This window comes from Armigeres subalbatus, chromosome 2 (assembly GCF_024139115.2).
Source record: "Armigeres subalbatus isolate Guangzhou_Male chromosome 2, GZ_Asu_2, whole genome shotgun sequence".
NCBI classification, from domain to species: Eukaryota; Metazoa; Arthropoda; class Insecta; order Diptera; family Culicidae; genus Armigeres; species Armigeres subalbatus.
The window spans coordinates 294277436-294291848 of NC_085140.1; the positions used below are offsets into that span (position 1 = coordinate 294277436).

At 39.7% G+C, this 14413-nt stretch overlaps 1 protein-coding gene across 1 annotated transcript in view; it reads right to left on the reverse strand.

Annotated features, from left to right (window-relative positions):
• Nucleotides 1-14413, reverse strand: part of LOC134212430 (polycomb protein Sfmbt) — a 39223-nt gene that overhangs the window by 13792 nt on the left and 11018 nt on the right. The window contains exons 2-7 of the mRNA XM_062690278.1: nucleotides 4160-4317; nucleotides 3079-3838; nucleotides 2482-2926; nucleotides 1305-2161; nucleotides 803-1242; nucleotides 433-745 (exon numbers count right to left, since the gene is read on the reverse strand). Of these exons, the coding sequence (XP_062546262.1) occupies nucleotides 433-745; nucleotides 803-1242; nucleotides 1305-2161; nucleotides 2482-2926; nucleotides 3079-3838; nucleotides 4160-4317 (2973 nt within the window). The remainder of the gene's footprint in view (nucleotides 1-432; nucleotides 746-802; nucleotides 1243-1304; nucleotides 2162-2481; nucleotides 2927-3078; nucleotides 3839-4159; nucleotides 4318-14413) is intronic.

The window sequence follows — 14413 nt, forward strand, 5'->3', positions numbered from 1 at the left end:
CTTTTGTCCGGGGAGTGCATACTCAACAAACACTAATATAAGGGGCCATGTCAGTGCAGACGGTACTTATCGTCATATTTTTGACTGAACCAGCGAAATGATAAATCAGAGAAAGTATAAACATATGTCTTTATTATTCGAGTTTCAAATTAAATTTGTAACTACAAAATTAAAGACAATTTACTTAGCTCGACTTAATTGTAAATTATTATAAATATATATCCCACAGATTACCAAAATGTATACACTAAATAAGAAACTTTTAAACAATCTAAAAGAAGACTGCATTTTTTTTGCAAAAAAATCTCAATCTGAAAAAACGAATAAAAAAATGTAAGATGAAACATTACAGAAATGTTTCAACGCCGACTTCAAGTCCATAACTAGCGTGGAGAATCACTATTTCTGATCATGTTCAATCGCATCACTTACTGTCTCCGGTGGGGGCCAGCTCGAACTTCATAACCTTTTTCTTCCGTTTGCCCTTCTTGGTGGTCGTCTTGGGGGAAATTTTCTGCGGCGGCGGAATTTTCGGCAGTATGCGCGGTCCCTCCAGTTTGTGACTCACCAGCACGCACCATCCGATCGGGTAGATGTCCGGGCTTTCGCTGTCCAGCCACTGGTCGTACTCGTCGTCCCAGCCGTCGAAGTGCACTTTTAGCAGCCGGCCAACGACGCGCGAAATCGTCGCCACGCAAATCAGTCTTGGGTCCATCAGATCGGCAGATTCCAGCTTCATTCCGATCTGCAGAGAGAAATCATTGGATTCAAAATGCTATGCGACGTTTTCGTGTCCACTTACCTTGAACTTTTGTCTGATCGGGTCCCGGTGGAACAGATCCTCCGTTGCCGGTTTACTGTTCGTGTCCACCAAGTATTGCTCCCAGGTAAATGTCGTCAGATCGTATCCTTTCGGAGGCGTCAACGTGATCTGGTTGGATATGCAGAATCCAACCGGGAAAATGCACGGCGACTTCTCGTGGTAGCAGAACCAATCCGCCCCGCTGACATCCGGATCGTACGAATCAATTCGGATCATGATGTAGCCGAACTTGAGCACCGACATAACGGTGGCCACGCAAATTGACGACAGATTCAGCGGGTCGATGGCTTCCAGTTTCATACCTTCCTCGAAGCCAGTCTGCTTGCCCTCCAGGTAGTACTCCTCAAAGTGGAAATTGGTTTTGAAAAGGTCCATGGTGGCGTCATCTTCGTTCGGTTCGAGAATCTGATCCCGGGCGGCTATGGTCATATGTAAACCATTGTGAGACACAATTCTGAAAATAAGTAACAAATAAGCTTACCATTCATTCGGTCCATGTACTCTTCGGGCGCGGCAAGGTTATGTCCGACGGTTGTGGCCCACCCGACCGGATGAATCAGTGGGGAATCTTCGTGGCACCAGAACCCGTTGTCATCCGGAGGACTGTCGTAGTATCGCACGTACAATCGCTTGCCCACGATCTTGTTGATGGAGGCGACCTTCACCTGGCTGATGCGATTTTTGTCTACCACTTCCAGGTTTAAACCCACCCGAAAGCGTGACTTGAAGCTGTCGCTTATTTTGTTGTAGAACGTTGATGGAAGTGTTCGCGCATTGGATAGACGCTTCACCAGAAACTCTTTCCAGTCTTTGTACGGTTTGGCTATACTTTTCGGCGGAATTAGAGGCTTGCCGCGCGTTGCACACCACCCGACCGGGTGCACCTCGGACGAGCACAGATTTACCCAGAAGTCTTTAGACGAATCCGTGTCGAATCCTTCGTAACGCAGGAGAGCCTTGTAGCCGCAGATTCTGAGGACGGTGGCCACCCAAAACGAGTGGGGCGTACCGCTGACGAGTGACTGCTGCAGGTCGACGTCGGTATTCTCCACCTCGACCTTCATTCCGATGACCACGTTGGGCCACATCTCGTAACCTGGAGCGTGTCGGAAGCATGTTACCGGAGCGGCGAAAAAGGTCGCATCCGCCAGCGATGAAGTCCAGTCAAACGAATTGATAAACTCGTGCGGTTTCCGCCGGATGCTGATGATACGCTCATCCTGAGGGCACGGTGAAGGCAATCTAGTTCCCCGCGGGAGCTGAGGGACCTCGTCCTGGGGAACTATTTCGTGGCTGATTGATTTGTCGCTATGTACACCGTGGTTGCTATTGTCGCTTCTGAATGGTTTTAGGGAGGAAACAGAAAGAAAGTTGTTGTAGAATAGATACTAAATTTTGGTTTCCTTTATTTATGTGAATTTTGATATTTGGATCAGTTCTTCACTTAGATACTTAAATGTGGTTGCTGGATGTAGCAATAAATACTAAATAAGTATATTCTTATTTGTCTCACAACATAGTTTTGTACAACAGTGACACCGCCACTCGTCATTTTTGTAGAGATTTTTAATTAGATTTACAGAATAAGCGAAGCGCTGCCATAAACTACGGACCCGATTCAAGGAATTTAGACAAAATACTAGGAGAGACATACGTACCCAGCTTGAGACATCTTGAATCTATAGCTGATGTTTTGTACTTGTTGTTGTTGTTGCTGCTGGTGTTGAAACTGTTGCTGAAGTTGTTGTTGTTGCTGCTGAAGCTGCTGCTGCTGTTGTTGCAAGGCAAGTTGCTGTTGGAGGAGATGCTTGCTATCGACGTCAACGTCGGCGCCAGCAATCGCCGTCGCCGTGTTTGAAGAATCTTCGTCCGCAGAGTCGTCTATCAGTTGATCGGGCGGCAGTGCCGAGGGTGTTGCCAGTGAGGGAATGCTATCCTCCAGACTGGCTGCTATTGCCGCCGACTTGCCGTACGGTGCCGATGAAGAACTGTTGTACAAACGTAACGTGTCGAAGGAGCGGGCACAGTTCATGCTACAGAATCGGCGCTGCTTGGTGTAGAACGAATGTTTCACGCCTATTGCACCACACTTTTCACAAATTGCTGTGTGGATGAAAGGGAGAAAGGGGACGATGTAAACGGAATCATCCACACCAGATTACGGACTGGTTTGAGCCATAGACAAGAATTTCAGGAAGTACCCCACAAACTGAAACGGAAAACGAACCCAAAAATGCATAAACAACTAAACCTACCCATTCCATCGCGCTGAATCGGTATCACTGATGGATCGATATCACCTTTATAGGCGATAGGCGTCTTCAGTACTAGCCCGGGTCGTTTAACCGGTTTGATTTTCTTGTTCGTAAAGCGAACCGATGGCCCACTAGAGTCCTGGCCTCCTCCCCCGTGACCCCTACCCGACGCACCAGGCGCCATCGCGTTGGCAACCGCTGCCATCTGTTCTGCCATTCCTGCCATTTTGATGCCTTCATGAATTGGGCTCGAAGAACCATCCCCATTGGCACCGCCATCATAATCTAGAAAACTTCCCTGGGGTTGCAGCAGTTGCGCTTCATTCATCAGCTTGTACCCGAGTAGATTTTCCTGACCGGTGACTGAGAGGAATTCGCTTCCAGCTTCCACCATCCTTTGGTAGTGTTCGTAGGTTTGCATCGCATGCTCTTCATCGTTCAGGTGGTCGTCCTCGTCGTCGTCGTCGATCATCCTCGTGGCACCGGTTGAATCATCCCCATCGTGACCTACAACGCCACCGGAGCCAGCGCCTGCTCCAGCCAGCTGCCCAGCAAGCCCACTCTGCTCCAGAAAGCTATAATTACCCAAACTGAGCTGTTGTTGCAGCTGCAACTGTTGCTGCTGGAGGTTGAATAGCTCCGGATTGGTGATGGCCAGATCGGGATTCGGAATCGTCGCCAGACCACCCGAGGGTGTCGGGATTGCCGTCACGTGGCCGCTGTAGTCCCCAATCAGCGATCCGATCGCTGGGTTCATGTCCTGTACCGGGACGTCGGTTCACAAACACAGGTGTAGGTTCAATTCATGTTTGTTCGGGTGTTGGTTAAGTTCGGGATGTGTGTAAATGTGTAGTCGAAAATTGGCGAAAAACGAAAAAAGAAAAGAAAAAGAATAAAAACCAAATTAGACAAAAATCAAAGGAAATATAACCAAACGAGAAAATTGCGGGAAGTATGTAGGACAAAAAGCGAATGAAAGTGTATGATCCAAACAAATACGCAAGTTAAAACACAATCATGATTTACGATCCTCCCACAGCATGACATTAAATATTTAATTTGAATCTTCCAAGATACCTACCAGAGAGGGAGACGGCTGCGAGATGTCGTCCATCACGGCGGGCACTGGCTGTCCATAGATGTTCGCTAGGTTTTCATCCAGTGGCGAGGCGAACTGTCCCATCCAAACCATAGTACTAAGTTCTTGTGGATTCATACTAGGTATCACTTGGTTGAAAACTGCCGGAAGGAGAACGAAAAGACGAAAGCATGAGTAATTTGGATGATCTATTTATTTTACAATCGATGTTTGTAGCTTTCATGGGAATGCCAACAGTCAATAATTACGGATGTCGCCTGACGTGGATGATATTGTCTTCGTCTTGAACTGCCGTCAATTTTGTAGACACCACAAGGTTTCCTACCAAATCACTATTGCGCTTATGAAGTGAAACGCTATAACTGAAAGGATAACCGTTGCCAAATTCAGATCAGATAATCCAGAACCCGGCAAATACATCACAGAATCCGATGAATAAAACTTGTCTTTGAATAAAAACGCGAATCGCACCGGAAACGATTACTTTTGACGTAGGATTACGTCCTTCGGGAAGATAGGGGATTATTCCACAGATTCAAATTCTAGACCGTCACAAAAAGTAGTCAGGAAGTATTAGCATAGCATCGCATAGCATAGTTACGGTGTACTTCGTTGATTGGACACTGGTGAAACTCATGTTTTTCTTTTGAAATCCTTATTCAGATTGCTATCAGAAATCACGGTGGATGTGGTACTTGATTTCGATCTAGGATAGAAATCACAAAAGCATGAGGATTACTACTCCTGGCCACGCCCATTTTAACCGTAACTTGGGAGGGGAAGGAAGTGCTGATGTAGCAATTACTTAATGAAAGGTTCCCGACTTAGCGACATCCTCATAAGTACCACGGATATTGAGGAAGGTATTCGTTGGGTCAGAATTTTCCTGTAGCTGACAATGTGACCATGATAGATCTTACAACGTAACACACCAAGCAACGGTGTCTACCCAGCGTTACGGGGAACGAAATATTAGGCCAGGTAATATTAGCTAATATTATAGCCGTCTTCCAACGGATTTTTTTACCCCTAAAGGCGCAAGGCGATTTTTTAGAAATCGTCGAAAATATTATATTATTACAACCATTAAAATCATTAACATAACCGTATTTTCGGTTTGTTGTTTTAAAACAAAATCGCACATTAAGGGTTAATTTTGTCTGTCAAACTATTCATAGTTCCCAGTCGTACTACATTGAGCAAAATGCCCAAACATCCTCCCCCACCTTGAGGCAGTATCCGATAGTAGTGAACAAATCTTCTGAATCGGTCGTAAATATTCAGCTTGTCTGCGCCAGTAGGATCTGGGGGTACCTTTACCAAGGACGGAAATCTTCGTTTTACTATCAGTTGCATCGATGCTCCGTAGGCAGCTTCGTCATTGATTCATGTTCGTTTTGATCAGACGCTCGGCGATGCAGGCACGAACATCTCGCAGCATGCTGTCAAACTTCCATACCAAATTTACCGCCCGATCTTCAATAGCGATTGATAATCGAGCGTAAAAAATGAATATCTACAGGGGCTGAAATGAATATTTTGAATTGCGGTTAATTTGCACCGATTAATGATGATTATTTTACTTTATATACTAAACAGATGCATATATTTTAGGGACTAGACGCGAAAAAAATCCACTCCGTTTTCATCCCATCTTTCACTTGATAAACTTTTCAGTTAACCTTTTATCAAGTTTAAGTAAAACACATTACGCCGATTCAAGTTCCTTGAAAAGTTTATTAGGGCCTCAGGGTTTAGTAGAAGCTGCACAGTTGCCCAGATACGGAAAGAACTGGACTCCGAAGGTATCAACGGCGATCGAAACAGGAACTGGAACAGGATCCGCTGGGTTGCTAACACCACCAAAGACGACAACATAAGCTCGACAGAGTACAGGACAAAATTCGGAGCTGACGATCAAAATTAGCCCAGAGGAGAAGGAAGTGTCTTACTGTAAATGTGAGGAAGAGATCTCACCGAGGTGATCTAGTTGCATTTAGACGATAGGTAGGCCTTCTTCCAAGGTAAGATTCCCTTCGTAGAGATTGGTATTTGAGGTAAGAATTTCGTTTATCTTTCTTTACGATTACTGATTTTATTCTGTAGTGACTTTTTCACGATGACAGAAAAAGAGCAAACGTAATGCAAAACCTCAATGCTCTGTATGTGAATCAATGATCAGACTCTTTTCTTTTCACCACTCTATTTAGTTTTAAATTACAAACATTAAATTCAACACAGACACTACTCTACTGATACAAATTAATTTAAAAGAAAGATTTTGCCGCTAAATTTTTATTTTACATCGATGTATTTATAGCAGGGATAGACCACTTTATTTCACTCATGTGTTGTTTTATTCACCTATCATTAAAAACTCCTTTTACCATAACTTTTATGGCTTTTTTAATTAGGGGAGGAGGTTCGGTTGTGGGCACCCCTATGTATCTTATGACAGATAAGAGATGCTGTCATTCTGACAACCGTCATTTGTTTGCTATAATAGCATGATGTTTTGTGCTCAATATAAAACCGGATGGGCATCTCTACTTTGAACTAGAAACAAATAAATTTTTCGCACAAGAAAAACAACACGAAAGTTTTTTTTGGCCTTTTTCAAAGTGTCATAAATTAAAGGATTTAATTCAAAAAGTGAGTTCTAATGCGTATTTACACAGTAAATTTAATCTATTTCGAGGCCCAATGTCGATTGCCATCAAAATTTTAGCGCGATTTTTTTTCTTCTCGTTCCAAAAAGGCTGCGAAATTCGGTTGTGGGCACCTTTATTGGTTCGGTTATGGGCACCCTCATTTTATTGATAAATCATTCAATATAGTTTTACTAGTCCCTTAACTTATTTTTAATAACGTTTTAAGGCAGTTTTTATAATTAGTTTGACATAATTGTTCGAAATAATGAATTTATTTAATATTTTTGTTCTTTGGGCATGTCTAGTCATTATACACACACTTTTTGAAACAAAGCGTTGACCGATTTGCTTGCAACAAGTTGCATTCGACGGGGAATGCTTTCCCATTGTTTCCTATTGAATTGGTCAGATCGGACTATGGGATCAAAATTTATGGCCAAAATATTATTTTTTGAAATGAACGAGAAAGGCACTATGGCCGCTAGGGTGATTAATCAGGATTTTTTTGACTGTGATGCATACCAATAAAACGTAAATCAATGAAAAATTAAAACCCATTTACCTAAAGTGCTATTTTAGACCTTTCTTATGTGATTTTTTTCAACATCCTCCTTAATGCACCGAGGGAGGCATCACCACTGCTAGGTGAATTGATTTGTTTTTTTAGCGTCTCCTGGCTTTTAGAATGAATAAACTATTCCTTGTCTTTAAATCTGGGTGGTTTTTATTCATGCTTCTTTATTTTTAGGTAAGTTTTCAAGGGTGCCCACAACCGAACCACGAAATGAAAATGTCCAAAAATGTCAAATTATCTAAATTGTTAATATTTTTTTCTAAATCGATGAAATCATATTAATTTCTTTGCTAGTAGTAAGGTTATAAGTTTAGCTTTCGATTGCTATGCAAATGTCGACATAAGATCAACCAGGGCCAAAGTTATGGACCAAACACAAAAGGGTGCCCACAACCGAACCTCCTCCCCTACCTTTTATACCAGCCACAGATACTCATTTCATTCACGAGCACTTTTAAAAAGCTACTACAGTTTTTTTGTATTGAACTTTTTCTTGCCTAACTTGATTAAACCAAATTTTGTGTTATGAAAACTCATATGTGGATATGTGCGTTGTGTGGAAGATGTTGATTTGGAAAATGTATTGGAGGTGGCCACTTTCCCCTTCGATGGGACTCGAACCCATGACCCTACAGTAGGGTCATGGGTTCGAGTCCCATCGAAGGGAAAGTGGTTGCCTCCAATACATTTTCCAAATCGGTGTCTTCCACATAGCGTGCATATCCACATGTGAGTTTTCATAACATTGTAAATTAACGTCCAAGTCGGGTGGTTTAATCCCCGGAAATAGGCAATTAACTTTGATTGAACCAAATTTTGTGGTTTTATCAATTTCAATCCTTTGCATAATCTTGTTGTAATCTTGTTCGCAAAAAATGTTTCACTTCTTTAATAAATTTTACTTGCTGCAGCACGCATTCATCGATTTAATTGGGTGTTCCAAGTTTGATCGTTATTATTATCCTCATATTTTTTATCCGTGAATATTTCATTGTTTTCGATTTAAATCCAGCTTATTTTCTACTTTCTTTTCGATGAATAAATGATGACGCAGACGCTTAATCCGAAATTCAAATGAAAAATCACTCACTTTGAGCGATTAATTGTTTATACTCGCGAAGGATGAACAATTGAACAAGCTAAAAAAATGCTGATACTATTGTATAGAAGTTGCATAGGTCACATCGCTTTCCATGGTGAATCCCGATCTATGTTACTGATTACCCCACCCAACTGATACAACTTCCTTCCCGTGGTTATTGTGGAGATGCAGAGGTATTCTCGGTCTCTAGTAGCAACAATAACCACACACTAACATTCCTTCTCTTTCCCAACTGACTGTAAGGACTTGGCCAGCGCCGTTATTGATCATCATTTTCGAGCTGCTGAAACGTGCACTTCGAGAATAGATGGTAAATCCCAACCACTATTCACTTGGATCGAAGTGCAATTTGCACCAGTTCTGATCAATCACGGAGTAGCAACCATTGATATGTACAGTCAGTCTAAGCTAAGCTAAACAGATGCATATATTTTAGGAATCTGACTTCAAAATGTTGAATCCATGCACCGCAGTATGAAATGATATTCATATCTTGAGATTTCAAATTGAATATCAATGTGCCAAGATGAAGATTCATTTTGACACCGCACAAAACAACGTCGACGCTTGTTGCTGTTCGTGTACATGCCGTCCTATTCATTCGCACATTCAAATTCGGGAAGGACTAGCAACTTGATTGTGTGTTGGATGTCAGCTGTTTGAGTGTAGTTGAAATGACTGTTTCTGTCCCTGACCTTTACATCAAGGGTCATCGTCCATTGAGTGGGCGGATTATTGTCGTTTTGAACGAGTACCAGGGTTTTCCATCAAATTCTCCTCGCCTGAGCGTCATTTCACACGTGGTTCTATTTTCTATTAAGGTACAGTGGGGCAAGTGGGTAAAGGAAATCGTATATTTCATGTTCATTCAGTCATAAAAATTGAATATAATATCGAAATTGATTATACAGTCGACTCTCTACATCTCGATGTTCTATATCTCGATATCTTTCCCTATCTCGATGGTTTGCTTGGTCCCTTCAATCTACATACATTTTTGCTTTCTACATCTCAATATCCTCTCTATTTCGATATTTCTCTATCACGATGTGTTCTGATCATATTTTGTTCTGGATTCACTCTCCTTATCTCGATGTGCTCAAATTTTTAGGCTACTAGACCATCTTTATATACAAAATAATAAAACAATAACAAACACATCAACAACAAGAAATGACATTTGTTTTGTTGTCGTTTTTCATGGCAACGAGCTTTTTTAGATCTAGTATCCATTTCAATTTTCCTTCCATTCCTCGATCTCTCCCTATCTCGATGGTCCCTTCAATATCGAGATGTGGAGAGGCGACTGTATTTATGACATAACGAATCATCTATCCAATATTTATATGCCTGCGAACAAGATCTTTGAAAAATACTTTTAGGATACAAAATATTTGGAAAACAAGAAAATCTGTTTCAATTTTTTACTTGCCCCACATGTGGGGTAAGTGAAAAAAATATTTTAAAAGAGGATTTTTCAATATAGGAACACATTTTCTGTTCATATATTTCATACAAATGATAATTATACTGAAAAGATCATAACTGTGATCTGTTGTGATGCTTTTTGACACTTCATGAAAGTCAAAGGGCACTAGAGTGCCTCCATCAAATAATTTTCATGTTTTTATGTTTTCTTTACTTGAATTTTTTGAGATCTGTTATCTCATCTCCATTTGTGTCTAACGCTACTTTCTATTTCAGGTTTATAGTAAGATAATGAACCTTGGCGATAAAGCAGAGAAATTATCTTTGAAATATTCATCAAACCTGGAATCATATTGTGTTTCATTAACAATCCACTTATGATTTCAGCAAAAAAAGTCTACATTAACAAATGGATAAATTTAATAAATTTCAACTAAATAAATCATAATTGTTGATATATTTGCAATACTAGTGATTCTTGTTTTTAAGCTATATATAATAACATTTTTTCACGAATTATTTATCAAACATGCATTATTTAAAACACTTGCACGCTTGGCACTTTGGATTTCTGATTTAGTATTACCTACCACGTATCACTGTAATAACCAAAAGCCTTCGAATGAGTTCGAATTGGTATCATTTGTTTATATACGCTTAATAGAAATTATTTGTGTTTGGAAAAATAGAGAAATGCATTCAGTGTCGGAAAATTTTCACTTGCCCCACCCATGGTAAAAAACAGGCAAAGCAATAAAATATTTTTTTCAAAATTTTTGATGTTCATATCAATATTTTTGTGGCTGGAATTCAAAACTACAAAGAAAACCAACTTATCAATGCACTAATTGAATGTGTTATGGAAACCAACATAAAAAAATATTTGTATTTATTGACACGCAAAACAACTTGTGCAAAAGATAAACTTGGAAAGTTAATAAACTTTTACTCTCGCATGTTGAAATGGTTCATTATTTCATGTTTCACTTATTCAACGCATTGATCTGAATGGCCTTGCATGATTGTGAAGTAAAATTGAATAATTCTGTGCTTCATCAGTGAAAAACTTGCGTTTTTTTCACTTACCCTATTTACCCTCTTACCCCACTGTACCTTATATATTCGTCAACGTTTTTAGACTTCTATGGTTTTCTTATGCAGTTTTTGCCAGTCTTTGTCTTTGAATGTTCAACCTATTAGTAGAAACGACCGACACATCGGGATCCGCGGGATTAGGGTCAATAGCTGTTGGACATGGCACACAAGTGACGTGAATTAAGGCAAGGCTCCACTTGTGTGAATATTGTTGTTAACTCTTCATAAGTGATTGCTTCAGATTCTTCAACTACAAGCAGGTGTCCCTTTACCTGATCACCGCAGCTTCGCAAATACCTCCTGAATGAGGAGCAGAAGGTGGATTAAATATTCATTTGATGCTCAAATTAGATAACAACTGTTCCGCCTATCTTGAATAAACAATGGGCCAGCAAACCCGGGTGTTATTTATACACACTGTGCTGTCCAATGAGCAGCTCGAAGTAGATCGAAGTTGTTCCCATGCTGAGAGGGATGAGAGGGATGGGAACAACTTCGAGCTGCTCATTGGACAGCACTACTGTGTTGTAGTGAATGTTTCATTTCATCAAGAATATCGATTTGACATTTATAGTACTGGTGCTTTGGCTCCTAGACCGATACAAACTCGATGTTGATCACGCGAATATGAGTGACACTAGCAATCTTATTCTTTTGAATCAACTGCGGAATCCGTCCGAGTTTGTTTTGATTCGCACGGTCGAAGTAAAAATTAATTTGTTTTTTTTTGTTACTGGCTGCTTTTACACGTAAAAAAATAACCTTATATGTTATGGCAAAAAACCATTCGAAATTACTTATACTCTTCATTATGCCACCTAATGAATGATCCAATATCAGAAAGCTAATAACATTCATAAGTTAATGAAAAGTATAAGTTTCGGAATGTATGTGACTAATGCGATGTATAAGTTTTTTCTTATACATATCATTGAGCGCCTGCTTTGGCAAAAATGTATTAGAAATATTAATAATAAACAACATTAATTTTTTTTACGTGTACTTTGTGCAATGTTACACAATACATACACGTAAAAAAATAGCCTTATATGTTATGGCAAAAAACCATTCGAAAATACTTATACTCTTCATTATGCCACCTAATGAATGATCCAATATCAAAAAGCTAATAACATTCATAAGATAATGAAAAGTATAAGTTTCGGAATGTATGTGACTAATGCGATGTATAAGTTTTTTCTTATACATATCATTAAGCGCCTGCTTCGGCAAAAAAGTATTAGAAATCTTAATAATATAGAGGGAATGACGGCTTTGGCAGGTTTTGTTCTATTATTGGCAGGGGGGGTTTTTATGACTGACTAGGATCAAATTTGGCCTAAACATTCTTTGCATATCAAAGAATATTGTGGCCATATTTCACAAAATTAGGTCGACAAAAACCCCCCTGCCAATAATAGAACAAAACCTGCCAAAGCCGTCTTTCCCCCTATAACATTATTATTTTTTACGTATAGGCTATACGGCACTGGGATTGGTTTCCTTCTCAACACCCATGTACATGTGACATCCATTAAGTGGGCTCCAACTCTCACACACTCTTGTGTTCTAAGCTGGGAGGGAGATTCAGATTCAAAAAATATGAATGTCAGTGCAGACCTAACTTTAGTTGTCATGAAACGTCACCGCAGACCTAGCTGAAAATGTTTAATAAATGGGGAGTATCGATACTGATAATTTGCTTGAAAACTTTGAAAAGCAGAAAATTATATTGAACATTATCAATCTATATAAAATGCCTAATAAAATCGGACTGTGAAAATGGATGGTGTCCATTGTAAAGAGAAAAGGAGACGTCTAGGATACATCTTCTTGCAATGATTCCCTTAGCTCATCAATTCATTATCTGTATCGCTCGTTTAACGTTCTCCAAATTCAATCCAATCCGCAGCTACAGTAAAAAAAGATTTCGTAATCTTAATCGTGATTAGTCGGGTTTTGACGATTTGAAAAAATCAGTAAAGTGTTCGTCGTCCGATTCTGGCATATATGGTGAAGGCATGGAAGAGATTTTTCGCTTTGCAACTTCCGTCTTTTCCCACCCGTCATGAAACAAGCTACTTTGAAATGCAAAAGAAAACAAAATCACATTTGCCAACATGAATAATCAATCCTTGCCAACCATTTCTTTAAGTTTCTTCAAAATTCTTCATATCCAATTTCAAAAGTTTTCTTATGAACCATCGATAGTGATCGATGCCGTTTCATAAAGAATTTTAAATTATGTACTCAAAAATTGCAAAGTATCTTTTCCAAAATATCGATACCGTTAAAACGGTTAAAACGATATGATTTTTCACCGTTATACTTGATCGATCTGTCAGAATTTTTTTCCTTACCCCAAAACATCAATTACCGGCAATGTCCTTGTGAAATGGTTCTTGATGACGACAAGGCTATCCCTTCATAATCCAAAAGCTAATGTCGTTTCGTTCAATAAATTTTTATAACAAGAATATAAACTTCCAGAGAATCCCAAAATACCGTTAATCGATGAACAAAAAGAGATGAAGATGTAGTGGTGATCATTTATGAAATTATTTGTCAAAATATATCATTGCGTTGATATCGTACTTTATCAAAAATCAGATAACGTTTATTATTGCGAAGTGGTACAGATGTTCCGGTGTTCATCTTTGAAATGCTTTTTCAAACTATATCATTGCATTGATATCATATACTTTACGAGAATTCAGATAACGATTCATTGAAATTTATATCATTATTAGGAATAAATTTGTGTGAAGAAATATCTACAAAATTATTAAATTTTATATAAATGACTTTGAAGGAGTTTTGGTTGTTGAGTTGGACGAGATAGATGCTGACAAGAGATTCGTGTTTTATTTATACTGAATTTAATCCACCGCATTTTGTGATTCCCTCCATTGGGAAGCGAAAAACGACTATATTCCGGACACTTCTTAATTCAATACTCCGAGAGAGAGTTTCACGAGACACTTCATATTTCAAATTCCCGCACTCGGAACGTTATCTGAAACTCGAGAAAGTCACGCACCGGCTTCAATGAAATCAACGAAAACATCGATGACACGCAAAATAAAAATTGGTCAGTCTGTGTGACGCTTGCTTTGGTATATTTTGCTCGTCGATAATTTTCTTGCGTCATGACGTTTAATTTTATTGTTATTTCGTGTGTAGTATCTGGATCTCCCTCCCAGGTTCTAAGCACCTTCAGGGGTAGGGCCAACGCAAAAGATCTCCATCCTTGACTTGGGCTCAAGTCTGATTCCTATCGACTTCGTTTATTTCTCTGTTGAGGTTTCGTCGCCTGGAGATCCTAGATCTGCCTCTGCGCCGATGGCCTTCCGGATTACAGTCCTGTCCAGCGCTTGCTTGCAGAT